Source organism: Scyliorhinus torazame, chromosome 1 (genome assembly GCF_047496885.1).
Source record: "Scyliorhinus torazame isolate Kashiwa2021f chromosome 1, sScyTor2.1, whole genome shotgun sequence".
NCBI lineage: Eukaryota > Metazoa > Chordata > Chondrichthyes > Carcharhiniformes > Scyliorhinidae > Scyliorhinus > Scyliorhinus torazame.
The window spans coordinates 41,265,443-41,292,650 of NC_092707.1; the positions used below are offsets into that span (position 1 = coordinate 41,265,443).

Below are 27,208 nucleotides of genomic sequence, written 5' to 3' on the forward strand. Positions count from 1 at the left end.
GCTATTTAATTAGGTCATGGAACTGGAGGGTATTGAAGAGAAACCCAGTGAAGACCAATGCCTTCAGCAAAGGAACTAAAGAGTAAAGAAGCGGATTGTTAATGGAACTTTTGCTGAACTGAATGTAAAATAATGTTTTTTTTTCTCACCCAGTTGCTGTACCACTTCAGATGTGGGAGGTTCAGTATCGTCCTTTCAGTTCCATTGCCATTGGACTTGCTGCAACAGGAAACTGGCTTCAAGACCCTAGATAATGATGCCAGATGTGATTCCACAAGACAGCATACTGCTTCAGGGAACCTAGGATGTGAACAGTGACCAAGCTGGTGCCCACTGCTCTGAGCTTGTACTATATCCTTGGAGCTTGGGGGCAGAACATCTCATCTTATTTGCTGTGATATATCACTTATGTTAAGAGTGTTTGATTCCTCATTTTCTTGTGGGGTTTCTGGAAGGACAGAGTTATAATAAGGTTGAGCTGTTGGATGATGAAGGAATATTGAGACTTTAAGCAACCATCAAGGTCGAGGCCTGATATAATTCGGAGAATAGAGAAACACAGCTGTTTTGAGTTGGACATTTTCCTTTATTTTTAAAAGCTGGCCCACTGGTATGAATGATAATAATGCAATATTGGACTTCACCTCAAGGATCTGGAATACAAAAGAGAGAAAATGATGTTTCAGCTGTACAGAATACTGACAAGGTCCTATCTGGACCACTGCATCCAGTTTTGGGACACTGTACCTTGGGAAGGAAATATTGGCGAAGGAGCGAGAGAACACACATTTGCCAGAATAATATTGGGGTTCAGAGAGTTAAATTATGAAGACAAGTTGTGTACACCTGGCTTATATTCCCTTGAGTTTAGATGGATAAGTGGTAATCTAACAGGTGCTTAAAACAATGAAGGAATTTGATGGCGTAGATGCAAGCATTTCTGACGGGGGAATCAGAATAAGAAGGTATAATCTTAAAATTAGAGCGTACCCAATTAGGAGTACCACGAGGAAATACTTTTTTATACGAAAGGTAGTGGAATCTGGAATTTCCTCAAAAGGCTTTGGATGCTAGGATAATTAGAACTTCAAAAATGACATCAATAGATTTTAATTTGGTATGGATATCAATGGTACAGATCAACCATTGCGGGAAAAGCTGAAGATGCTGAAGGCATCCTTTGGTTGAAATACAGTGCAGGAACTAAATTCTGTCGGCATTCTTTGCTTTAGCTATTTGTACCTTAAGTACTTTGAAACGGAAACAAAGTCCTTCTCTAATCATAAATGGCAAATTGCATAAATCTTCCTGCCTTGAAGATAGACTGTCGGGGGACACTGTCGGAGGACAACACGGGAGAAATGGATTAATTTTTAAACAGAGGTTGAGGGCTGCAAATCTCTTAGGAGGAGGAGGCATTTCTGTGGATGGAAGGGGAAATGTGTATCTTTTCTGAAAGGCAGAGAAGGACTGTGGATGTCTACGTGACATTTGTGGGGAAGGAGAACATAGAACAGTACAGCACAGAACAGGTCCTTCAGCCCTCGATGTTGTGCCGAGCTATGTCCGAAACCAAGATCAAGCTGTCCCACTCCCTGTCATTGTGGTGTGCTCCATGTGCCTATCCAATAACCGCTTGAAAGTTCCTAAAGTATCCGACTCCACTATCACAGCAGGCAGTCCATTCCACACCTTAACCACTCTCTGAGTAAAGAACCTACCCTCAGACATCCCTCCTATATCTCCCACCCAAAACCTTATAGTTATGCCCCCTTGTAACAGCTACATCCACCCGAGGAAATAGTCTCTGAATGTCCACTCTATCTATCCCCCTCATCATCTTATAAACCTCTATTAAGTCGCCTCTCATCCTCCTCTGCTCCAAAGAGAAAAGCCCTAGCTCCCTCAACCTTTCCTCATAAGACCTACCCTCCAAACCAGGCAGAAAAAGCTCTGGATGATTTTGTGTGGCAGTGGGGAAGGGTTCAAAAACTCTTCAGGAAGGATGGTGGCTGCTGACCTCAGAAGGAAAAGAGGGCTGCAGTTTGTTTTTACTAGAAAGAGAAAGAGTTGTACGTCTCCATGTGGGGGACAGGGAAAGGGCTTCAGATGCTTGAAAGAAGGAGGGCATTTCAGAAAAGAGGTCTATGGATCTCTGTTAAGGAGGATGGGGTAGGAAAGAATGCTGCCGATATCTTGGGAGGATATCTTGTTGATTTGGGCAGGAATTCGAAGTGTTGAACATCAAGCTGGTTGGCCTTTAGAGTAAATTAATATGTTTGAAGATTTTTGGGTTGAGGTTTAGTTGCACTGGATCTGAATTAAGATTGAGTGACACGTTTTCTAGGTACCAAGTAGGTTAATGTCCTATCTCCAGCCTCTGTCATCCTTTGCTTGTCTTGCTGAGCAAAGTGGATCTAGGCGACAGGGCTTTGATAATGGGGATAGGGCTTCAGGTGCAGAAAGGTAGATCACGAATAGGAATGCAGCTATGGATTGAGGATCTGCGAGAGTACCAGTTTCAAGGTGAGAGATTCAATCACTGGACGAGGGATCTGCGAAGAGAGTTGAATCGTGGACTGAGCATCCAGCTGTACTAAACATCTCTCAAATTGAGAGCATGTTCCTCGTTTGGTTTCTGAGTTTGATAACAGCTCGCTGCTCGTTGAACCCTTTTGTTGCAATGGTTTAGATCTCATCCTGTGCAAACAATCTAATCCGAGTTCATGTAAAATAGCAGTAATTTGGTTTGCTTTCCATTAAACCACAGAACAACGATCTTAAACAGCACCTTACTATGGATTAATCTGTGAATATAGTTAAAATCTTGATCTGAATTTTGATGACCTATTCCAAACACTGAGCAAACTAAATTTTATGCATTAAATTATTTCACATGGACGCCCGAAGAGTAATATGAAACTACTTTTGGAAAGACTGAAATAAAATCATTTTAATTTTACAAAATTGGAATGCTTAAACTGTGCTGCGTTGTCATTTCAAGGAGACTTTGTGCGTTAAGTTGGATTTGACAATGTGTCATGAGCTAAATCTACTAATTTGGATTATTAAGCTCTCATTCAACATCAAATTAGGTCAAATTAATTTAAGAACCGAATGACCGTTTTTGGAAGAGGACTGAGCCTGTTAGGATCAGAATATCTACATGTTTTCTTTTTTTGGAATATCTACGTATCTGCCAATTAATAGTTATACCAATTGTGCTACTGGTGCTGGATTACGGGTAGGCCAGACTAGGCTCTGAGACTGAGAGGAGGGACATTTTCATGCAGAACTATGATTCGACTGTGGAAATAAATTAAACATAAGTACAAAATTACATATGAAATTACAAAACAAGTGTAATCTGTAACAACTAATCACAGTGCTCAGCAACATAGAATAGAATTTAAAATGTCTTCCAAAATAAATTATGTAGTCCGCATGCTCCTTAACAACTAGATGTTGTCTGCAATCTCTGGTAATTAGTTTAAGGATAAATATGAAAAATAAGTCTGCACAGAAATGTTTAAATTGAGCAACAATTAGAATCCAGCAAAAAATGTAAGGTTTTGCAAACTGGCCCAAGTTTTATTTATTCATTCTCTTAAGTAAAGTGGTTGAATGTTAACAGACATATCCAGATAAAAATATAGTGGAGTAAGTGCACTGTAAATTCTATGAACACCTTGTAGAAGAACAGAAAGATTAGGAAATCCAATTACAGAAATCACTAAAAGCAGACAAACATACGAAAACTGACGCTGGCTAAGGTCCAACATTTGGTTTTGCCCGGGGAACCACGACGACAGCTTCCAGTGCAGTCAAAAGTTCTTTCGATCAAAATGTCGGAGCTGACCATCGAGGAGAGTGTCCTCCTGTAGGGCACGAGAGTTCGCTCTGTGAAAGGCCAGCTGTTAGTTCTGAAAGGCCTTCATGCTGCACATGTGGGTATCTCCAAGATGAAAATGCTGACCAGGAGTTGCGGCTGGTGGTCAGGCATCGATAGCCCAGTGCTGGCCTTTTGTCAAGTCCATCAGAAGCTTCTGGCAGTGGTGCCTCTGCAGTGGCCTGGACGTCCCTGGGCCTGCGTTTTCGTGGATTCCACTCGCCCATTTGTAGGCTCCATGTTTCTCGTCTTGGTTGATGCACACTTGAAGTGGCTGGAGGTCCATAAAATTACATCTTATCACCTCCCGTGCAACCGTCGAACGGTTGCGCACCTCCTTTTCGGCCCACGGGTTACCAGAGGTGCTCATTATGGGCAACAAAGCCTCGTTTACTAATGAGACGTTTGTTGCCTTCATGAAGGCAAATGGCATCCACCATCACTTCATCACCTAGTGCGAATGGATTGGTGGAACGTGCTATCCAGACAGTGAAGCAGGGCCTGAAGAAACAAACTGCAGGTTCGATGGATACCAGGCTGGCACGCTTTCTGTTCTTGAACAGGACTACTCCTCGTGCTGTAATAGGGGAATTCCTGGCCAAAATGTTGATGGGTTGCCGACTCGGACTCGGTTGGGTTTCTTGCTCCCCGACATCGGCCCAAAGGTGTGCTGCAGGCAAGATTTCCAAGGGCGTTGCCCGACTAGGAATCATCTTCTACGACGCTTCACACGTGATGAGGTGGTCAATGCCCAGAACTTTGTTGAAAGTCCTTGTTGGCTTCCAGAAGTCATCGTTCATCAAACCAGTCCGGTTTCATACCAGGTCCACATTCGAGATCAGCTAATGAAGTGTCACTAGATCACCTCCATGGCCAGTGGTCTGCCGCTCCAGAGGCTCCTTGTGGGAACTCTACCCCCGTCCTGCTGGTTACACAGTCAGCGCACCTGACTACGTCGTCGTCTTCTCGTGATGCCGAGATGCCTGATATCCCCCGTCTGATTCCGATATGTAGGCACAGACCTCTGGGGTCTATGACTCGGACATCTTCGTTTGGCCGACCTTGGAGAGTTCTCCGCTCAGACGGTGCAGCCGGACGTGTCGTTTACCGGCTCAGCTGATCCGGTCCCACTACCAGAAAAAGATGTGCTGAGAGCAAAGCATCTGCGCCAGCCGCCGTTCGCCAGGGCTGCACCGGATTCTTCTGTTCCTTCCTCGTCATCAGTGTTGTTAACCTCGTCTTCATCATCCTCATTGTTCCCTTTGGGGGTCTTCAGACCTTGGGGGGAGGGATGTAATAACCTGCACGGAACACACTGGGATGGGTTTATTGCTTTTCCCTCCTGAGTGGCTTGATGAGTATGAGTTCCCCAGCTAACTATGGAGCTGATACCATGTTGTATATAAGGAACCGACCAACAGACAGACAGAGAGAGAGGACCAGGTGAGGTTCAACCATGGCCCTTTGTAAATAATATGTATTATAAATAAACTTCTTCTCTGTGTTACTTTTCTGACTCTCCTTACCTTTATTGAACAAGTTAAGTTAATTCTACAAAGCTTTGGCTCGACCTGATTAAGATTATTGCACGGAGTTCTGGGCATCATACCCCTGGAACATTATATTGGTCTTGGAGGGGGTGCAGCATAGATGAAATGTTAACTCTGTTTCTCTCTCCACAGATGCTGTCTGACCTGCTGAGTGTATCGAGCATTTTCTGTTTCTATTTCAGATTTCCAGGTTCTGCAGTATTTTGCTTTTATTCAACAAAATGATATTGGGTGAAGCAATGAGATGTATCAAGTCCTAGGCTTGTATTCCCTTGCCTACAGGGCTGATCTAATTGAGTTATTTTTCTTTTACTGCGAGAGCCCAGAACAAGGGGACATAACATTAAAGTTGGAGCTAGATCATTCAGGCGTCTACTTTGCACAAAGAGTCGTATAGATTTATGCCTGGATGAGTGCAGCTCCAACAACACTCAAGAAACTCGACACCATTCAGGACAAAGCAGCCCACTTGATAAACCCCCCATCCAGCACCTTAAATATTCACTTCCTCCATCACCAATTCACAATGGCAGCAGTGTATACCATCAACAAGATACACTCTCAAAACTTTTGGTGGCTCCTTAGACAGCTCCTTCCAAACTCTGAACTCAACCTTCTAGAAGAAGAGTAACAGACCCATGGAGACACCACCGTATGCAGGTTCCCCTCCAAGTGACTCACCAGCCTGACTCATAAATATATTGCCATTCCTTCAGTGGCTGGGTCAAAATCCTAGAACTACCTAAAAGCACTGTGGGTGCACCGCACCACATAGACATAGAATTTACAGTGCAGAAGGAGGCCATTCGGCCCATCGAGTCTGCAGCGGCTCTTAGAAAGAGCATCCTACCCAAGGTCCACACCTCCACTCTATCCCCATAACCCAGTAACCCCACCCAACACTAAGGGCAATTTTGGACACTATGGGCAATTTAGCATGGCCAATCCACCTAACCCGCACATCTTTGGACTGTGGGAGGAAACCGGAGCACCCAGAGGAAACCCACGCACACATGGGGAGAATGTGCAGACTCCGCCCAGACAGTGATCCAAGCCGGGAATCGAACCTGGGACCCTGGAGCTGTGAAGCAATTGTGCTATCCACAATGCTACCATGCTGCAATGGTTGAAGAAGGCAGCTCACCACCACCTTCTTGAGGACAATTAGGGATGGGCAATAAATGCTGGCCTAGCCAACAATGCCCACATCCCATGAACAAATAAAAATAAAATGCAAGTTCAAAAATATTCTCTTTTGGAGCAGGAGTGTACTGTTGGGCTGAATGATCTGTTCTGCAATGTAAATACTTTTCAGTACCCGTGAATAATTTCACAAACCTGAATGGAATGGCTGGGAACAATTCGCAAGGCCATGTACCATTAACACCTACAAAATATTTTGTGCTAAACACTTTAGCCGTATTAATTTGATTTTCAAGAACTAAGTGACTAAACTCTTTTGAACGACGACGTCACCTTTTAAAATTGCATGTGTTTTATATAGAAATAAAAGAGGCCAAATTTCCCAATCTATGATTTTTTTTTGCGGAAACATTTTATTACGGCATTTATGAACAAATACAAATGTAAACATAACTCCGTAAATAACACCCCCCCCACCCCCCAACCAGACACAGCCAACATTGATTTTACACACAGTTTCCCAGTCCCTCCTGCTTCACTCGCTGATCTCGCCTAAACTAAAGTAAACTGCTTGCAGAAAAATACTTTTCACTGTACCTCTGTACACGTGACAATAAACAAATCCAATCCAATCCAATCCCCCCCCCCCACCTATTGCATCTGCTAACAGTTTAGTTTTCTCCCCGAAGAAATCGATAAGCAGCTGCCTCTGGACGAACCCTAACGATGATCCTCTTGGGGCGAGCTTGATTTTCTCAAGCCTGAGAAACCCAACCATGTTGCTAACCCATACCCCCGATTTCGGGGGCTCCGTGTCCCTCCATGCCAATAAGATCTGTCTCCGGGCTACCAAGGAGGCAAAGGCCAAAACGTCAGCCTCTCTCGCCCCCTGGACTCCCGGGTCTTCCGACACTCCAAAAATCGCCACCTCTGGGCTCGGGAAGCCACCCTTGTCTTTAATACCGTGGACAAGAGATCGGCAAATCCCTGCCAGAATCCCCTTAGCTTCGGACATGCCCAAAACATGTGGACATGGTTTGCGTGCCCTCCCGCACACACCTGTCCTCTACCCCTTCAAAAAACCAACTCATCCGGGCCACCGCCTTGTGTGCCCGGTGAACCACCTTAAATTGTATCATGCTGAGCCTGGCACATGATGAGGACGTGTTGACTCTGCCCCCATAGACCCACCTCTAGTTCCTTACACAGCTCATCTTCTCACTTACGTTTTACCTCTCCTATCTGGGTTCCCTCCCACTCCAAGAGCTCTTTTATAAATTTCCGAGACCTTCCCCTCCCCCACTCCCGTTTTCAAAACTACCTTGTCCTGTATCCTCTGGGGCAGTAGAAGCAGAAAGGTCAAAACCTGCCTTTGTACAAAGTCCCTCACCTGCAAATAACGAAACCCATTTCCTCCTGGCAGTTCAAACTCCTCCTCCAAATTCTCCAAACATGGAAAGCTCCCATCAATAAACAGGTCCCCCAGCCTCTCAATCCCCGCTCTCTGCCACCTATGAAACGCTCCATCCAGCCTCCCCGGCACAAATCGGTGGTTCCCACAAATTGGAACCCACACCGACTCTCCTTTCACTCCCATATGCTTCCACCACTGCCCCCATACCCTCAGAGCTTGTGGAGTACTGGGCCAGCAAGAACGGCAGAGGCGCCGTTACCAATGCCCCTAAACTTGTGCCCCTACATGATGTCGCCTCCACCCGCTCCCACACCGACCCCTCTCCCACTACCCACTTCCTGATCATGGCTATATTTACTGGCCAGTAATTAAATTTTTTTTTTTTAAAGAGTATCCAATTACCCAAATTTTCCAATTAAGGGGCTATTTTGCGTGGCCAATCCACCTTTCCTGCACATCTCTGGGTTGTGGGGGCGAAACCCACGCAAACACGGGAAGAATGTCCAAACTCTACACGGACAGTGACCCAGAGCTGGGATCGAACCTGGGACCTCAGCGCCGTGAGGCAGCAGTGCTAACCATTGCACCATCATGCTGCCCTGCCGACCAGTAATAGTTACTAAAGTTCGGTAAGGCCAGCCCCCCCCGCACCTTCCTTACTCGCAGGGTTTTACCAGCCCATACAAACCCAGAGATCATTGCATTGACCATCTTAAAAAAAGCTTTTGGGATAAAAATAGGGAGACACTGAAAAATAAATAAAAATCTCTGGAGAACCGGCACCTTTACGGTCTGTATTCTCCCTGTCAGTGACACAGGACCACGTCCCACCGCCCAAGTCCTCCTTCATCTGCTCAACCAACCGGGCCAGATTTAATTTACGGAACTGCTCCCACCCCCATGCCATCTGAATTCCCAAGTGTCGAAAACTCCCCCACCACTTTAAATGGCATCTCCCCCTGTCTCCTCTCCTGCCCCCTCAACCTGGGTCACAAAGACCTCACCCATGTTCAATCTATACCCCGAGAACCGGCCAAATTCCCCTAGGATCCGCATAATCTCTCCCATCCCCCATAACATATCAGAAATATACAGGACTAGGTAATTCGCGTATAACGAGACCCTATGCTCCACACCCTCCCACCGGACTAACCCCTTCCAGTCCTTTGACGCCCTCAGTGCTAATGCCAACGGCTCTATAGCCAAGGCAAACAATAGTGGGGAGAGTGGACATCCCTGCCTCGTACCCCAGTACAGTCTAAAATAGTCTGAGCTCACTCGGTTCGCCGCACACTCGCCACCTAATACAACAACCAGACCCAGTCTACAAAGCCCTGCCCAAAACCAAACCGCCCCAGAACCTCCCACAGATAATTCCATTCCACCCGGTTGGAGGCATTTTCCACATCCATTGTGACCACCACCTCCATTTCCCTACCCTTGTAGAGCATCATGATAACATTCAAGAGCCTTCTAACGTTGGCCGTTAACTGCCTTCCTTTGACAAATCCTGTTTGGTCCTCCCCTATCACCCCTGGGACACGATCCTCAATTCTCGAGGCCAACATCTTGGCCAGCAATTTGGCGTCTACATTTAAACGGGAGATTGTCATGTATGACCCGCATTGTTCTGGGTCCTTCACCCGCTTCAGAATCAGAGAAATCGAAGCCTGTAACATTGTTGGGGGAAGAACACCTCGTTCCCTAGCTTCATTGAATGCCCTCACCAGCACCCCAGAAACGTCTTGTAGAATTCCACTGGGTATCCGTCCGGCCCTGGGGCCTTGCCCGATTGCATAGCCTCTAATACCGCCACTACTTCAAAGAGCCCAATCGGGGCTCCCCAACTCTCCACCAACTCTTCCTCCACCCTTGAAAACTCCAGTCCTTCCAAAAACTGCCTCATCCCCTCCATCCCAGCTGGGGGCTGCCTGCTATAAAATTCCTTGGAACACCTTGTTCACCCCCCGCTGGGTCCAAGACTGTGTTCCCCCCTCTATCCTTCACTCTTCCTATCTCCCTCGCCGCCTCCCATTTCCTAAGCTGGTGTGCTAGCATCCTGCTGGCCTTCTCCCCATACTCATATACCGCCCCTCTCACCTTCCTCAACTGCCCCACCACCTTCTCTGTAGATAGCAGACCAAACTCCATCTGTAGCTTCCGCTGCTCCTTCATTTGCCCCGCCTCCGGGGCTTCCGAATACCTCCGGTCTACCTGAAGAATCTCCCTAACCAGCCTGTCTATCTCTGCCCGCTCCACTTTCTCCCTATGCGGCCGCATCAAAATAAACTCCCCCTTCACCACTGCCTTCAACGCCTCCCAAACTATTGCTGCCGAAACCTCCCCTGTGTCATTTATCTCCTCATAATTCTGGATGGCCTCCCTCACCTGCCCACACACCTCTGCTAACAGCCTTACATCTGATCTCCAGTGCGGGCGCTGCCCCCCCCCCCCCCCGTCCTTGCTCACCCGTAAATCCATCCAGTGTGGAGCATGGTCCAACACAACAATCGCCGAGTACTCGGTATCTAAAATACCCGCCAGGAAAGCCCTATCCAAAACGAAAAAGTCGATCCAGGAGTACACCTTGTGTACGTGGGAGAAAAAAGAAACCTTCTTTGATCCCGGCCGTCCAAACCTCCACGGATCTACCCCTCTCATCTGCTCCATAAATCCCTTTAGTTCCTTCGCAGCTGCTGGCACCCTCCCATTTTGTCAAACTCGACCGATCCAGCCTCAGATCTATAACCGTATTAAAGTCGTCCCCCCCCCCCCCCCCGCCCCCCCCCCCCAATGATTGGCCGATGCGAGTCCAGATCCGGAATCTTCCCCAACACCCATCTCATAAATTCCGCGTCATCCCAGTTTGCCGCATAAATGTTCACCAGCACCACCGGCATTCCCTCCAACTTCCCACTCACCATAGCGTATCTTCCCCCGGAGTCCGCCATTATGCTTCCCACTTCAAATGTCACCCGTTTATTTATCAAAATCGCTACCCCCTAGTTTTATAGTCTAGCCCCAACTGAAATACCTGTCCAACCCACCCCTTCCTCCGCCTAGTCTGATCCATCACCCTCAGGTGTGTCTCCTGTATCATTGCCACATTCGCCTTTAAGCTCTTCAGATGTGCGAACACGTGAGCCCTCTTGAATGGCCCATTCAGCCCTCTCTCATTCCATGTGATCAACCTTGCCGGGGCATCTCCCCCCCCCCCCTCCCTTCCCGGATCAACCATATCCCTTCTTAGGCCAGCCTCCAGCCCATGTCCCGTGCCTCTTCAGGCCCAATCGCAGGTGCCCACCTCATCGACCCTCATTCTGTTGCCTGTCAGATCTATACCCCCTCCCTCTCTCCCTCTCCCATTAAAAAAATAGCAATACCAACCCTCATCAACAAACTTATCACCTGCTCGCCCCTCACTGCGCTTCTGTGAGCTAGCCCGCCCAGCTGGCCTGGTTGCCCCCGCCCATGGTGCCAAGCATCCTACCCCCCTGATCCCCCTCTCGACCATTTTACATACATATGCAAACATTACTATCCCCAACAAACACAAAGAAAATTCTACCCATCATCTCCCAACGAACAAAGTTAACCGCAAACAAAACTGAGCAACGGCCCCAAATTAAGTGCAAAATACATACAAAACCAGAAAAGAAGTTTAACAAAAATTCTAAAACGTAACTACTCGCTCAATATCCTCCATCTTCTGCCAGTCGCTTTCCCTGATAAGCTTTATCGCCTCTTCTGGAGATCCAAAATAAAGTCCTTGGCCCTCTCATGTGACTCACAAACGCGCTGGGTACAGCATGCTGAACTTCCAACTTCTTCTTAAAAAGGGCTGATTTCACTTGAAACTTGCTCTTCTTTTGGCCAATTCCACACCCAGGTCCTGATAGACCCGTAACTCGCTGCCTTCCCATAAACAGCGCCTCGTCTGTCTGGCCCACCTCAAAATCAGTTCTTTGTCCAGGAACTGGTACATTCGCACCATCATGGCCCTCCGCGGCTCGTTCCTCAGCGGCTTCCTCAAGCGCCCTGTGCGCTCTATCCAACTCCTTCGGGCCGAGCAAACGCCCCTTTTCCCAGCAACTTATCAAACAAACGTGCCACATATGCACCGGCGTCCGTTCCCTCGCTGCTCTCCAGCAGGCCGACAATCCTCAGATTCTGCCTGTGCGATCTGTTCTCCAGATCCTCCACCTTGTCCTGCAGCATCTTCTGATGGTCCTTCATCAGTCCATCTCCGCTGCCATTGCAGCTAGCTGCTCATCGTGCTGAGCCACCGTCTCTTCCACCTTCTGGATCGCCTGACCCTGGGCTTCCAATCTCTGCTTCATGCGATCGATCCCCGCCTTTGTCAGATCCACCACCCTGTCCAGGTCTTCCAGATATTCCTTTCTCTGCTGAGCAAATTTCTCATGCAGAAAGGCCACATTTACTGGTGGGGAACCCTCCCCTTCTACTTCCCCAGCACCTTGCTTTATCGATCACATCCACCGTAAATCGGGGGGAAAAGGTCCAAAATGCCCACCACGAGCGGGAGCCACCAAATGTGCGACCATTCACACCATGGTCACCACCGGAAGTCAATCTATGATATTTATATGGGTGCTTGCCATTCAGTGCAAAATGTATTTCTTGTAGATCTTGTTTTTTATTATAATCTTTATTATCACAAGTAGGCTTACATTAACATTGCAATGAAGTTACTATGAAAAGCCCCTAGTTGCCACATTCTGGCGCCTGTTCAGGTAGTGATGAGAATTGTTTTTAAGTTCTTAATATTGAATTTGGATTTTTTTTTTTGAATTTATAGCTCGTCAGCTGTGGGTCTCTGGTTGGTTCATATCTGACTGGGTAGTACAAAGTGCTTTTTCAAAGCACGAGCATTTCTAATGATATTTCCATATGTTCCCATCACGATTCAATATATCCTTATATTCCTTTTCTGCCTAAAAAGATACGTTGATGATGATTAGATGAAGTAAGGTGAGAGGAGACTCCTCGCATTCATAAAAAGCACCAGCATAGACCTGTGGAAATGAGTGGCCTTTTCCTGTGTAGTAGAAATTCTGCGTAGTTTAAAAACATACCTGACAGTGTATTGGCGGATAAAAAACATATTTTAAATAGAGGCTGCTTCCACCAAATCTCTTGTTTCCCTTGCGTGCAGTTAGATGGGTGGAAAGTGATTTTTTTTTTCTTTCCATACGAATATTTTTGCAAGGCACTAGAACAAACTGGATTTATCAAATAAAATATTGCAAATATTCCTCCTTCCCCAAATAGTCGCATTAGAAGGTGCTGTGGCAATTTCTTTATCACACGGCTGTCCAGAAATCTCTCCTGCTCTTCCCGCCTGTCGTTGGCATGCATTGAAAGATTTACAAGTTGACACTCCACCTGTTTGGCCGCATTAGGAATGCACCTTTCTCAGCCATTAACCCTGAACTGGGACTTACTTCTGAGGCAGACCTTCTGGATTCTGGGGCGTGAGCCACAAGACATCTCCATTATGGTGCTGTATAAACAGAATTGTCATTGACCATAAGATGTAGAGGCCATTCACCCCATTGACTCTGCACCAACTGTCTGAAAGAGCCTCCTCCATCCCATCCCATTTCATCCCCTTAACCTAACCTACACATCCTTGGACACTAAGGGTCAAATTAGAATAGCCAGTCCACCTAACCTGCACGTCTTTGGACTGTGAGAGGAAGCCGGAGCGCCTGGAGAAATCCACTCCACACGTTGAACACGGGTCCCTGGAGCTGCGAGACAGCAGGGCTAACCACTGTGACGCCCACCGCTTTGACAAAGGGTCATCTGGACTCGAAACGTTAGCTCTTTTCTCTCCTGACAGATGCTGCTAGACCTACTGAGATTTTCCAGCATTTGCTCTCCAGGGCTAACCACTGTGACGCCCACGCCATTCAATGAGATCATGACTGATGTGATAATCCTCAACACTTTCCCATCTTACCCCAATCACCCTGGATTTCCTCACTGATTAAAAATCTATCTCAGCCTTCAATGTACTAAATAAGCCAGCCTCTACCGCCCTCTGAGGTAAAGAGTTCCACAGAGTTCTTCACAGTAGAAGACATGAGTATATCCCAACAATTCCGGAGAGTCAGGGGACAGAGTTGAATATGGTAGCCATCACAAAGGAGAAAGTGCTAGAGAAACTAAGAGGTCTAAAAATTGATAAATCTCCGGGCCCAGATGGGCTACGTCCTAGAGTTCTAAAGGAGATAGCTGAAGAAATAGTGGAGGCGTTGGTGATGATGTTTCAACAGTCACTGGAGTCAGGGAAAGTACCAGAGGATTGGAAAATCGCTGTTGTAACCCCCCTGTTCAAGAAGGGAACAAGGAAAAAGATGGAAAATTATAGGCCAATTAGCCTAACCTCGGTTGTTGGCAAGATTCTAGAATCCATTGTTAAGGATGAGATTTCTAAATTCTTGGAAGTGCAGGGTCAGATTAGGACAAGTCAGCATGGATTTAGTAAGGGGAGGTCGTGCCTGAAAAACCTGTTAGAGTTCTTTGAAGAGATAACAAATAGGTTAGACCAAGGAGAGCCAATGGATGTTATCTATCTTGACTTCCAAAAGGCCTTTGATAAGGTGCCTCACAGGAGACTGCTGAGTAGAATAAGGACCCATGGTATTCGAGGCAAGGTACTAACATGGATTGACGATTGGCTGTCAGGCAGAAGGCAGAGAGTTGGGATAAAAGGTTCTTTTTTGGAATGGCAACCGGTGACGAGCGGTGTCCCGCAGGGTTCAGTGTTGGGGCCACAGCTGTTCTCTTTATATATTAACGATCTAGATGACGGGACTGAGGGCATTCTGGCTAAGTTTGCTGATGATACAAAGATAGGTGGAGGGGCAGGTAGTATGGAGGAGGTGGGGAGGCTTCAGAAAGATTTAGACAGTTTAGGAGAGTGGTCCAAGAAATGGCTGATGAAATTCAACGTGGGCAAGTGCGAGGTCTTGCACTTTGGAAAAAAGAATAGAGGTGTGGACTATTTTCTAAACAGTGACAAAATTCATAATGCTGAAGTGCAAAGGGACTTGGGAGTCCTAGTCCAGGATTCTCTAAAGGTAAACTTGCAGGTTGAGTCCGTCATTAAGAAAGCAAATGCAATGTTGTCATTCATCTCAAGAGGCTTGGAATATAAAAGCAGGGATGTACTTCTGAAGCTTTATAAAGCATTAGTTAGGCCCCATTTAGAATACTGTGAGCAATTTTGGGCCCCACACCTCAGGAAGGACATACTGGCACTGGAGCGGGTCCAGCGGAGATTCACACGGATGATCCCAGGAATGGTAGGTCTAACATACGATGAACATCTGAGGATCCTGGGATTATATTCATTGGAGTTTAGGAGGTTGAGGGGAGATCTAATAGAAACTTACAAGATAATGAATGGCTTAGATAGGGTGGACGTAGGGAAGTTGTTTCCATTAGCAGGGGAGACTAGGACCCGGGGCACAGCCTTAGAATAAAAGGGAGTCACTTTAGAACAAGAGATGAGGAGGAATTTCTTCAGCCAGAGAGTGGTGGGTCTGTGGAATTCATTGCCACAGAGGGCGGTGGAGGCCGGGATGTTGAGTGTCTTTAAGACAGAAGTTGATAAATTCTTGATTTCTCGAGGAATTAAGGGCTATGGAGAGAGAGCGGGTAAATGGAGTTTAAATCAGCCATGATTGAATGGTGGAGTGGACTCGATGGGCCGAATGGCCTTACTTCCACTCCTATGTCTTATGGTCTTACCCTCAGCAGATCTTTCAGTGTGAGGCGTCGACATTGCGTCTGCCAGGACCCACATCACCATCGCAAAGATGTCTATCGCTTCGCCCTCAATGGGCGCAGAGGCGCGCGCATGCGTCCGGGAACCGAGCAGGGGACGGGACGCGCTGCAGCTGACGCAATCGCGTATGATTTAAATAGGCTTTCGAGAGCCGTGAGCGGCTCGAGCGGGGCCGGTTTGTGCATGCACGCGCGAGATGGCCGGGCAGCGGCGCGAGGGCGCCTCAGTCAACTGGTGAGGTAAAGTCGGGCTGCTTGTGGGTGGGTGATAATGGAGGTACCGGCTCTCATCACTGAGCCGAGCTGACTCCGCTCCAACTAACCCGGGGCTGGGGGGGGGCTCTTTAATTGAAAAAAAAAAATAATGGCGAGTGCCGTGGCCGGCCGAAGGAGATGGTGACTGGACTGGTGCTTTGATTGAGAAGAAGGTTTGTGCCAACCTACTACCTGGAGATGGACGGAGGGAGGGGGGGTTCATATTGGTGCGACAGGAAATCCCCTCCCCCCCCCCCCCTTGGACCAACGTGCAGACTCGCAAGGCTGCATTGCCGATCGGGGGGAGGCACCATCACTGGACGCCACTGCACGAGTTAGTGAGATTGGGAGTGTGGTAACATTGGTTTGCATCGATTAGAGAGAGCAGAGTTAAGACCTCCCGAAGACAGCCAACGAAGATAACGTTGGGGGTGAGCACCGGCCAGTAATTGCTGGAAGCTGCAAAGGGAACTCGCGCATTCATGTAGTGCAAAGGTGGAAGGCACTACATGAATGCGCGAGTTCCCTTTGCAGCTTCCAGCAATTACTGGCCGGTGCTCACCCCCAACGTTATCTTCGTTGGCTGTCGTTTTCCCGGGTGAAGCATCATATTGTGAGCTGGGAAGGGAGGGAGGAGGGGGGTGATCAATGTCTCCTTTTTCTACATACAATGCCGTGCATAATTGTTCCGCCGATAAGTGTGTGCCTGTGTGTGAAGTTTCCGACCAGCTCCCGCTTTTACCCCCGCCAGTGACAAGTGGGCATGAGCGCCGCGAGGAGGAAGGGGACTTTGATTGATGTGAGGTTTCGGCTATTCATTGACTGGTGGCGGAGCAGAAACGGGCGTGCGCAGGGGGAGCTGAGGTGTTAAAGAAGCTGTGGATGCATAACACAAGGCACTAAGGCAACATGTACCCGCGAGTCTGCTGCTAATCCCCCTGCTTGTTTCCTTCTGACTTTAATTGATTCGGCTACGCCAAGAACTCAGGTTTGCAGATCCTGGAATTAAAAAAAGGGATGGTATCTTATCCAACCGCAGGAAGCGCTGGGTAAACTCATCAGGTCTTGGCAGCATCTGTGCAGAGAGAAACTTGAGTTGTTTCGAGTCCATGTGACCTTTGTATAGAAGGGTGGAGACTTTCTATTCCCCTTCAGCACTGTCATAGGATCATGTAGATCTGGAAGGGTCATAGAATCATAGAAGGAGGCCATTTGGCCCATCGAGTCTGCACCGGCTCTGGGAAAGAGCACCCTACTTAAGCCCACGCCTCCACCCTATCCTATAACCCAGTAACCTCACCTAACCCTCTTTGGACACTAAGGGCAATTTATCATGGCCAATCCACCTAACCTGCACATCTTTGGACTGTGGGAGGAACCCCTGCAGGCACGGGAGAATGCGCAGACTCCGCACAGACAGCGACCCAAGGCTGGGAATCGAACCTGGGACCCTGGCACGCAGTTAAGCAACATTACTAACCACTGTGCTACCGTGCCGCCCTCGTGCTCACTAGTCCCTTGGTTTTCTAGAGTTTTTTAGGACAATTTCTGTATCTTCCTCTGTGAACAGTAAGAAGTCTTACAACACCAGGTGAAAGTCCAACAGGTTTGTTTCGATGTCACTAGCTTTCGGAGCGCTGCTCCTTCCTCAGGTGAATGAAGAGATATGTTCTAGAAACATATATATAGACAGATTCAAAGATGCCAGACAATGCTTGGAATACGAGCATTAGCAGGTGATTAAATCTTTACAGATCCAGAGATGGGGTAACCCCAGGTTAAAGAGATGTGAATTGTGTCAAGCCAGGACAGTTGGTAGGATTTTGCAGGCAGATGGTGGAGGATGAATGTAATGTGACACTAATCCCAGGTCCCGGTTGAGGCCACACTCGTGTGCGGAACTTGGTTACAAGTTTCTGCTCGGCGATTCTGCGTTGTTGCGCGTCCTGAAGGTCGCCTTGGAGAACGCTTACCCGGAGATCAGAGGCTGAATGCCCTTGACTGCTGAAGTGTTCCCCGACTGGAAGGGAACATTCCTGCCTGGTGATTGTCGCGCGATGTCCGTTCATTCGTTGTCGCAGCGTATGCATGGTCTCGCCAATGTACCACGCTTCTGGCAGGAAAGGATGTCCCGAAGCGGGTACATTTGCGAGACCATGCAGACGCTGGGAAAGAAGGGAATAACTTGAGAGAGGTAGAGTATAAGCACTGGTGTACCTTCATTAAGCTGAATGGCCTATTTCTGTGCCGTGGATTCTGTGTGAATAATACACGAGTGTTCATTCATTACCTTAGCATTCTACTCTTGGGAGGAGGCTGCTACTAAGTTTTGATTGACTGCCGAAAGTGCAATCTCTCAAAATGGTACTTTGCAGGAATAATCTACAATATTGTGCATCTTTTACATTGCCCATCAGCCACTAAAGACATTGAGCCAACTGGTGAACATCATGCGTTCGTACTTGAAGACTACCCAGGTGCACAACAGCGTACTCATTGTGATTGTGCAGCGAGTTAGCAAGGTAATGACTGCGAATGTTTGAAATGATTGCTGATCCCTGCAGTCTATCTTCAATCATCTATTGCCCTTTGAACAGTTTACTAGAGCTACTGAAAGTGTTACTAAACTTTTTGTTGAATGCTTTGTTTTAATACTTCTTATGCATGGTTAGTTCAGGTGGTGAGTTGTAAATATTTTTTGCATGTTTGAGGTGGTAAGCTCATTTGACAATATTGTAGTGTGCTCCACAGTGCTACCAGCAGGTGGAAACCATCAAAGAATGATGGTTGACCGCTCCTTCTAAGAGCTGATGCATGTGTGATGGGCTAACTGACCCCCTTATTTATGTCCAAGAATTGAATAATGGCATAGCAATTTACAATGGTAAACGTGACTCGGAATTAGGAACCAAAAATCAAGGTAACCAGCATTTGGGTTTGTGCACAGGAAATCAATGTCTTCAGCAAAATGTATTTCTCAATATATAATTAAACGGCCTCGTAGCATGCATTATTACTGCTGCATCTTCCAAAGGGATCATTTGTGTGCATACAGAATATTGTGATTGACTGAAATATCCACTTATCTATTGTTATTACCAAATATTCAACAATGTAAACAGAAAGTAGTAAAATTTGAGTATGGGGGAGGGTTGTTTCAGGTGAAGGGAGATTTGGAGAAAGATTGAGATGGCAGAGGAGTATAGCAATGTAGGTAAGGACACGCACAGTGGGACAGGAAGGGATTGAGAGCTTTAACGAAAATTGTACATCAATGAATAAAATCATTTCAGGGAATAGAAGTTTTTAAAAGATTAAATGGGAAGTTCATTATCTGAATGCAGAAAGCATCTGCAATAAGCTAGATGAACTAATGGTGTAAATAGAGCTAATATGATTTGGATGTAACCAACATTACAGAGACATGGTTACGAGGTAATCTAGCTTGAGAAATAAATATGGGGGGGGGGGGTTGCCTCACGTGAAGGGAGCTTTAGAAAAAGATTAGGTGGCAGATGAGTATAGCAATGTGGACCAGAAGACATTGGAGCAGAATTAAGCCACTCGGCCCATCGAGTCTGCGCCGCCATTCAATCATGGCTGATATTTTCTCCTGCCTTCTTCTCATAACCCCTGATCCCCTTATTAATCAAAAACCTGTCTATCTCTGTCTTAAAGACACTGAGTGATTTGGCCTCCACAGCCTTCTGCGGCAAAGAGTTCCAAAGAGTCACCACTCTGGCTGAAGAAATTCCTCCTCGTCTCTGTTTTAAAGGATCGGCCCTTTAGTTGAAGATTGTGTCCTCTGGTTCTAGTTTTTCCTGCAAGTGGAAACATCCTCTCCACGTCCACTCTATCCAGGCCTCGCAGTATTCTGTAAGTTTCAATAAGATCCCAATCCTTCTAAACTCCAACGGGTACAAACCGAGAGTCCCCAACCGTTTCTTATACGACCGGTAAGGACAAGCATAGTGGGACAGGAAGGGATTGAGAGTAACAAAAATTGTGTTTCTGATTTGATCCCTGTTCAGTGCTGAATTGGCTGTTAGACTGGGCAACATTGAGATGATGCAGTTGGTCACAGAACCTCTAAGCTTGAAGAAAAATTGTCTGTGCTTTTGCTCTTTATTCTAGTCGGGTGACCCTTGTTTGGCTGTTTAGATGAAGACCGAATGAGCCTCGAGTGTGAATATCTTCTTTGTTCAGTTAGGCCCACAGGTGAAGAAGTGGCACTTTGAGGCATTCAAGGATGCTTGTTACCGTTTGGAGTGCATTCTAAGTAAAAGTGAATTGAGAGAGGGGAAACTAGGGACACAAGTGGCTGGAAAAATGAAAAGGACAGCGAAAATCTGATTTGTTTAGTACTTTTGTTTTAGTGAAAGAACCGAGAAACTGTTGTGGCTGAGGAAAAGGCTGTGTAGTTGAAAGCTCTTTAGATTTTTGCTTTATGCTCTAGTAGCAAGTGAAGTTATTTAAGTACTGAAATGTACCAGCAAGTCTGTAATAATAAAGTATAAAAGCAAATCCATGTTTCAAGGAAAAGGATTTCTTTATCTATTGGCAGAGTTGAAAAATGTCTTTTTATTAATAACTCTGGCAGTCATTTTTTAATAAATATTTTAACGTTTAATGTATTTATGGTTCTATTTTAACATTGCAGGATGAGAGTCCAAATCAGTAAATTGTAAACCATTTTTAACACTTTTTGTAGTTTTGAGCTCTGATATGTGGTGAGGATAACTACTTTCATAAGGGGAATAAGATCCTCTAACCGCTCGATAAAGTATTCTGTCATTGTATATGTTTGGGTGTTGCTTGAAAGATCAAAGATAAGCCTGGGATCTGGTACAAAGAGAACAGGAAATGTTTCAGTTAGAACAATAGTTTTATGGTACAACCAGTCCATCATACAAGCAGATGCTTGGGGAAAATCAGGTTACACCTTCAGTAATAAAAACAAAATTCAGGACATGTTCAGCAGGTCAGGCAGCATCTCAAGAGAAACAAGTTGATGTTTTCAGTTGATAACTTAATTCTGATGAAGGGTCAGCAATAACCCTAAATGTGAACTCTGTTTCTCTGCACAGCTGCTGCCTGATCTGCTGGGTATTCCTAGCTTTTTCTGTTTTTATTTTAGATTCCAGCACTTTCAGTAGTCCGGATTTGTACAGATTCAGTAATAACCTGGGCAGCACGGTAGCACAGTGGTTAGCACTGTTGCTTCATAGCGCCAGGGTCCCAGGTTCGATTCCCGCTTGGGTCACTGTCTGCAGAGTCTGCACGTTCTCCCCGTGTTTGCGAGGGTTTCCTCCAGGTGCTCCGGTTTCCTCCCACAGTCCAAAGACGTGCAGGTTAGGTGGATTGGCCATGATAAATTGCCCTTAGTGACCAAAAAGGTGAGGCGGGGTTATTGGGTTACGGAGGTAGGGTGGAAGTGAAGGCTTAAGTGGGTCGGTGCAGACTCGATGGGCTAAATGGCCTCCTTCTGCACTGTATGTTCTAACTTCATTGCAGTGTTAACGTAAGCCTACTTGTGACAATAATAAAGATTATAATTATTATTACCTATATTTTGAACATGGGAAAGTTGCTTTTACTGTATTTTGTTAATCCTGCCTTCTTCCAAAACACAGGTGAAGAGCAGCCTATGGTCGTCTGGGACTATGGCGACTTTTACTTTTTACTGATTCATCAGTTAAGGGAGGACATTGGGTAGTAATCATCTGGATGTTTCCTTCCCTGTGTCTGGCGTGAAGCCAGAGGTTCTGAGTTAATATTGAAGACTGCCTGAGCCAGTCCCCCCTTCCCACCACAACTATATACCACTGTGCTCCCATCTCTGGTGAGTTTGTCATGCCAGTTGGACGTGATATAACCAGGGATGATGATTGTCAAGTCTGAAATATTGGCTAATTTCATTGTGAGCATGTTTGTTGATTTACTAGCCCTAGCCTATCTGACTACGTGTTTCTGCCAAGTCGTGATTTGCTGGTAGAATACAAATGGGTGACTATGGGCACGATCTAACGGCCACGACTCAGCTCGTCTTGCCATGCCTCGCAAGATCTAACTGGAGGTCAAATGAGTCCTCCCAGGCAATCGGAAGGCCCCTGGTGGTTGGCCTCTGGGCAGGGTGGCACACTGACACTGCTGATGCCACCTGGCACTTTGGTCCTGGCAGTGTCACCTGGGTGCCAGCCTGGCATTACCAGAGTGCACAGGTGCCACTGCCAGACTGGTGACATTTGGCCTACGCTGGGGTTCGGGCCCAGAGGTACCCTTCCCTGAGGTGTTGTGAGGGGGGCTCAAGGAGCCCCTAATCGGTACGTCGGGGCATTGTGGGATCGTTCAGGCCTGATCGTTTAAAACATTTTTTTTTTTAAAGTCCCGTTTGAAAGCAGGGTCAATCCTGGTACCCTATATCCTGTGGGAAAATTTATAGACATACAGGTAGGCTTAACAAAACCTTTTAAAGGTGAAGTTGGTCATGGGGTATGAAATGCATACATGCTACTGCAAACCATGATATTTACCTATCATAATTGGGAGAGCCATTTCAAATTCTTGAGAATAATATTTGCAGTCACCAGATGCTTGAATGTAGTGGTAGTTTTCTCCATTTTAGTGGTTTTTTTCATTGAGTTTATTGGTGTCTAAAATGCTTCGTATTAGTGCCACTGATGTTGTGTTGGAAGTGAAGGATATCCTGTTTGCTTTTGTGGTCCCATAGCCTCAATCAATCATCTCTGCCAGTGTTTATATTTTGAACTTTCTTTCAGTTCAATACATTGAAACTAGGGACAAAAGATATTTGAAGCTAATCTGAAATATTGTGATTTTGAAATGGCTTAAAAAAACTTTTTTTTTGGATGGGTGTTGAAATTAAGTAAGCCATTGGTAGAAGTGGGTACAGGTTACACTCTTGCACATCCTATTGTGGCATAGTGAGAGAAAATAATTAAAAGAGAAAACATAGAGAAAATATAACCATGTTTGGACAGCTACCACACAACCTGTAGTTGCAGTTGCTAGGAAACACTAGTTTCCTGTTTACTCCAATGTATGTATGGATTATCACAAGATGTGCGTGAGTGCTCTCCACACTCCTCTATTTGATCCTCCGTCACAGGACACTGAGCGCTGTGGGCATCCTTTTATAGCCACAGGGCTTGCATTCCATGTGTTACTAGCTGTGTGCTTATGTGCTGATTTTGACTTCGATGAAACTGCTGAAATGTGACAACTTTCAGAAAAGTTTACGTGAAAATTTGTTACCTTTGTGACATCCTTAAATACATCATGTACTGAAAATTGTGTTGTCCAAACTTCAATTCCATTTATTTTCACAGCACCACAGTTAAGTTATTGGTCCAAGAATGAAAATTAGGAGTAATAATTATTGGTCAATCCATAAAATGTTTTCCCAAAGGCATGCAACTGTTATGAGCAATAGAAAGCCCAAGTGATCCTTTTTGGGAAAGGACTTAAAAAAGACAGCTGCATTTTAACTTGCTTCCGACCTGAGATCTTAACTAAAGACCCATCATGAACTTCTTGGGTCCTTTGCCTGAGAATCCTCTGCAATGAATTGTATTGTAAGGAATAAGAGACAATTGAACCAAAAGCACCCTCCCCTGCAGCAATGGCTGTTGTAGAAACAGAACTGTCAGTCCATTGAGAAAATGATCTACATGGAAGGGGTGGAAACCTGGTGTAATGGCCTCTCCTAAGTCTAGAACCTGAATGTTATATTGGTGCCATGTAAAAATGTGCAGTATGTAAGTGCCTAAGGAATCACTCCAGTGCAGAAGGAGGCCAGTGTGTATCAAGAAACATCTAAGGCACTGCAAAGGCTATGAGCCCTGGCAATATCCCAGCAATAGTACTGAAGACTTGTGCTTCAGAACGTGCTGCACCCCTCGCCAAGATGTTCCAGTACAGCTACAATACTGGCATCTACCCAGCAATGTGGAAAGTTGCCCAGGTCTGCCCTATACACAAGAAACAGGACAAATCCAACCCAGCCAATTACTGCCCCATCAGCCTACTCTCCATCATCAGCAAAGTGATGGAAGGAGTCATCAACAGTGCTATCAAGCGGCACTTACTCAGCAATAACTTGCTCATGGACGCTCAGTTTGAGTTCTGCCAGGGTCACTCGGCTCCTAACTTCATTACAGCCTTGGTTCAAACATGGACAAAAGAGCTGAATGCCTGCGGTGAGGGTAACTGTCTTTGACATCTAGGCAGCATTTGACCGAGTATGGCATCAAGGACTCCGAGCTAAACTGGAGTCAATGGGAATCGGGGAAAAATCTCCGCTGGTTGGAGTCATACCTGGCACAAAGGAAGACGGTTGTGGTGGCTGGAGGCCAAATCTCAGCACCGGGACATCACCACAGGAGTTCCTTAGGATAGTATGCTAGGCCCAACCATCTTCAGCTCCTTCATCAATGATCCCACTTCCACCATAAGGTCAGATGACCCCTCTTCCATCACAAGGTCAGATGTGGGGATGTTTATGGATGACTGCACAATGTTCACCATTCGTAGCTCCTCAGATAACAAAGCAGTCCATGTCCAAATGCAGCAAGATCTGGACGATTATCCAGGCTTGGGCTGACAAGTGGAAAGTTAAATTGGCGCCACACAAGTGCTAGGCAAAGACCATCTGCTGTGTGCTCTTTTTCACGGAGACATGACTCACTCCTGCTTCACCGCTGTGCCCTACAACCAAAGGGCTTCTCAATCCACCGAATGGACCGTACGGCGGCTTCAGGCAAGGCAAGGGCGAGTTTCTGCTCCCCGGACGTAGAATATCTGACTATGAAATGCTGCCCCTTCTACCTTCCGCGGGAGTTCAGCTCTGTTATCCTGATGGCAGCTTGCATCACACCCCATGCGAATGTGAAAATCGCATTGGACGAAATATTCACCACCACAAATAGCCTTGAAACGAAACATCCCGAGGCCTTGTTCACTGTAGCTGGGGACTTCAATCAGGCCAAGCTCAAGAGCATACTACCAAGTTACCACCAACACGTCATCTGTTCCACCAAAGGCCCAAACATCCTGGACCACTGCTACACAAATATCAAACATGCCTACTACTCTATCGCCCGCCCACACTTTGGCAAATCTGACCACAAGGCTGGTCTTCTGCTCCCGGCTTATAAGCAAAAACTGAAGCGGGAGAATCCGTGAAAGAAAGTCGTGCATTGTTGGTCTGAGGAATCGGATGGTCTCCTATGGGACTGCTTAGAGTCAGTGGACTGGTCAGTATTTAAAAACTCTGCGACAAGTCTGAATGGGTACGCCACTACAGTAACTGACGTCATGAGTAAGTGTGTAGAAGACTGTGTGCCAAAGAAGCAAATCCGCATGGATGAACAGGGATATCCACTGCTTGCTGAAGTCTAGGTCTGAGGCGTTCAAGTCAGGCGACCCTCACCTCTACAAGAAAGCCAGATATGATCTAAAGAAATCCATCAAAGATGCCAAAAGACCGTACCGGACCAAGCTCGAGTCCCAGGCTAGCCACACGGATCCCCGTCGTCTATGGCAAGGTCTGCAAGACATAACGGGCTGCAAGATGAAGGCATGTAAAATCGTCAGCTCCAACGCACCCCTCCCTGATGAGCTCGATGCATTCTATGCCCGCTTTGAGCAAGAGGTCAGCGAGAGCGAGCCCTCCACCCCAGAAGCCGCGGATGAACTTGTACCTGAGATCACCACTGCAGAGGTCAGAGCAGCCTTCTCGAAGGTCAACCCAAACAATAGTCAAGCAGTGTGCCTTAATGAGTATCATCCAGTGGCTCTGACATCCATCATCATGAAATGCTTCGAAAGGTTAGTCATGGCACGAATCCACTCCAGCCTCCCGGATTGCCTTCATCCACTACAGTTCGCCTACCACTGCAACAGGTACACCGCAGACGCCATCTCCATGGCCCTGCACTCCACCCTGGAACACCTAGATAACAAAGACACCTATGTCAGACTTCTTTTTATCGACTACAGCTCAGCCTTCAACACCATCATTCCTACGAAACTCATCTCCAAACTCCGTGGCCTTGGCCTCGGCTCCTCCCTCTGCGACTGGATCCTGAACTTTCTAATCCACAGGCCACAATCAGTAAAGATAGGCAACAACACCTCCTCCACGATCATCCTCAACACTGGTGTCCCACAAGGCTGTGTCCTCAGCCCCCTACTATACTCTTTATACACCTATGACTGTGTGGCCAAATTCCCCTCCAACTCGATTTTCAAATTTGCTGATGACACCACTGTAGTGGGTCGGATTTCAAACAATTGCGAGACAGAGTACAGGAATGGTGAACTGGTGCAATGACTATAATCTCTCCCTCAATGGCAACAAAACGAAGGAGATTGTCATTGACTTCAGGAAGCGGCGTGGAGAACATTCCCCTGTCTACATCAATGGGAATGAAGTAGAAAGGGTCGAGAGCTTCAAGTTTTTAGGTGCACAGATCACCAACAGCCTGTCCTGGTTCCCCCCCCCCCCCCCCCCCCCCCCCATGCCGACACTATAGTTAAGAAAGCCCACCAACGACTCTTTCTCAGAAGACTAAGGAAATTTGGCATGTCCGCTACGACCCTCACCAACTTCTACAGATGCACCATAGAAAGCATTCTTTCTGGTTGTATCACAACTTGGTATGGAATCTGTTCTGCCCAAGACCGCAGGAAACTACAAAAGGTCCTAAATGTAGCCCAGTCCATCACGCAAACCAGCCTGCCATCCAGTGACTCTATCTGTAATTCCCGCTGCCTCAAAGGCAGCCAGCATAATTAAGGACCCCATGCACCCTGGGCAAACGCTCTTCCACCTCCTTCCGTCAGAAAAAAGATACCAAAGTTTGAGGTCACGTACCAACCGACTCAAAAACAGTTTCTTCCCTACGGCCATCAGACGTTTGAATGCACCTACCTCATATTAAGTTGATCTTTTCTCTACACCTTGCTATAACTGTAACATTATATTCTGCAGTCTCTCCTTCCTTCCCTGTGTACGGTATGCATTGTTTGTACAGCATGCAAGAAACAATACTTTTCACTGTATACTAATACATGTGACAAGAATAAATCAATTCAATTCAATCTCCTGCAAGAGAG

The 27,208-nt window shown here is 46.5% G+C and overlaps 2 protein-coding genes and 1 long non-coding RNA gene across 11 annotated transcripts in view; 2 read left to right on the forward strand and 1 right to left on the reverse strand.

The window, feature by feature from the left end:
- LOC140399709 (uncharacterized) overlaps positions 1–2,973 on the forward strand; it is a 31,965-nt gene extending 28,992 nt beyond the window's left edge. Inside the window, exon 7 of one of the 2 annotated variants that reach the window (XR_011937893.1) lies at positions 154–260. Coding sequence is in view for 1 of the 2 variants with exons in the window: in XM_072489254.1 (XP_072345355.1) it covers positions 154–254 (101 nt within the window). In the remaining variant the exon portion in view is untranslated. Of the gene's footprint in view, positions 1–153 lie in introns of both variants that reach the window. The other variant, XM_072489254.1, reaches the window with a different exon arrangement.
- Positions 566–16,068, reverse strand: LOC140399852 (uncharacterized). The gene is made up of 2 exons (XR_011937907.1): positions 15,779–16,068; positions 566–653 (listed from the first exon to the last, which is right to left on the reverse strand). It is a non-coding gene; the product is annotated as an uncharacterized lncRNA (long non-coding RNA).
- Positions 15,918–27,208, forward strand: part of LOC140399296 (protein-tyrosine sulfotransferase 2-like) — a 158,351-nt gene continuing 147,060 nt past the window's right edge. For 4 of the 8 annotated variants that reach the window (XR_011937765.1, XR_011937740.1, XM_072488832.1 and 1 more), the window contains exons 1-2: positions 15,918–16,054; positions 18,487–18,591. The gene's annotated coding sequence lies outside the window, so the exon portion shown is untranslated. Of the gene's footprint in view, positions 16,055–16,074; positions 16,243–18,486; positions 18,592–27,208 lie in introns of those variants that run through there. The other 4 variants (XM_072489082.1, XM_072489184.1, XM_072489048.1 and 1 more) reach the window with 3 other exon arrangements.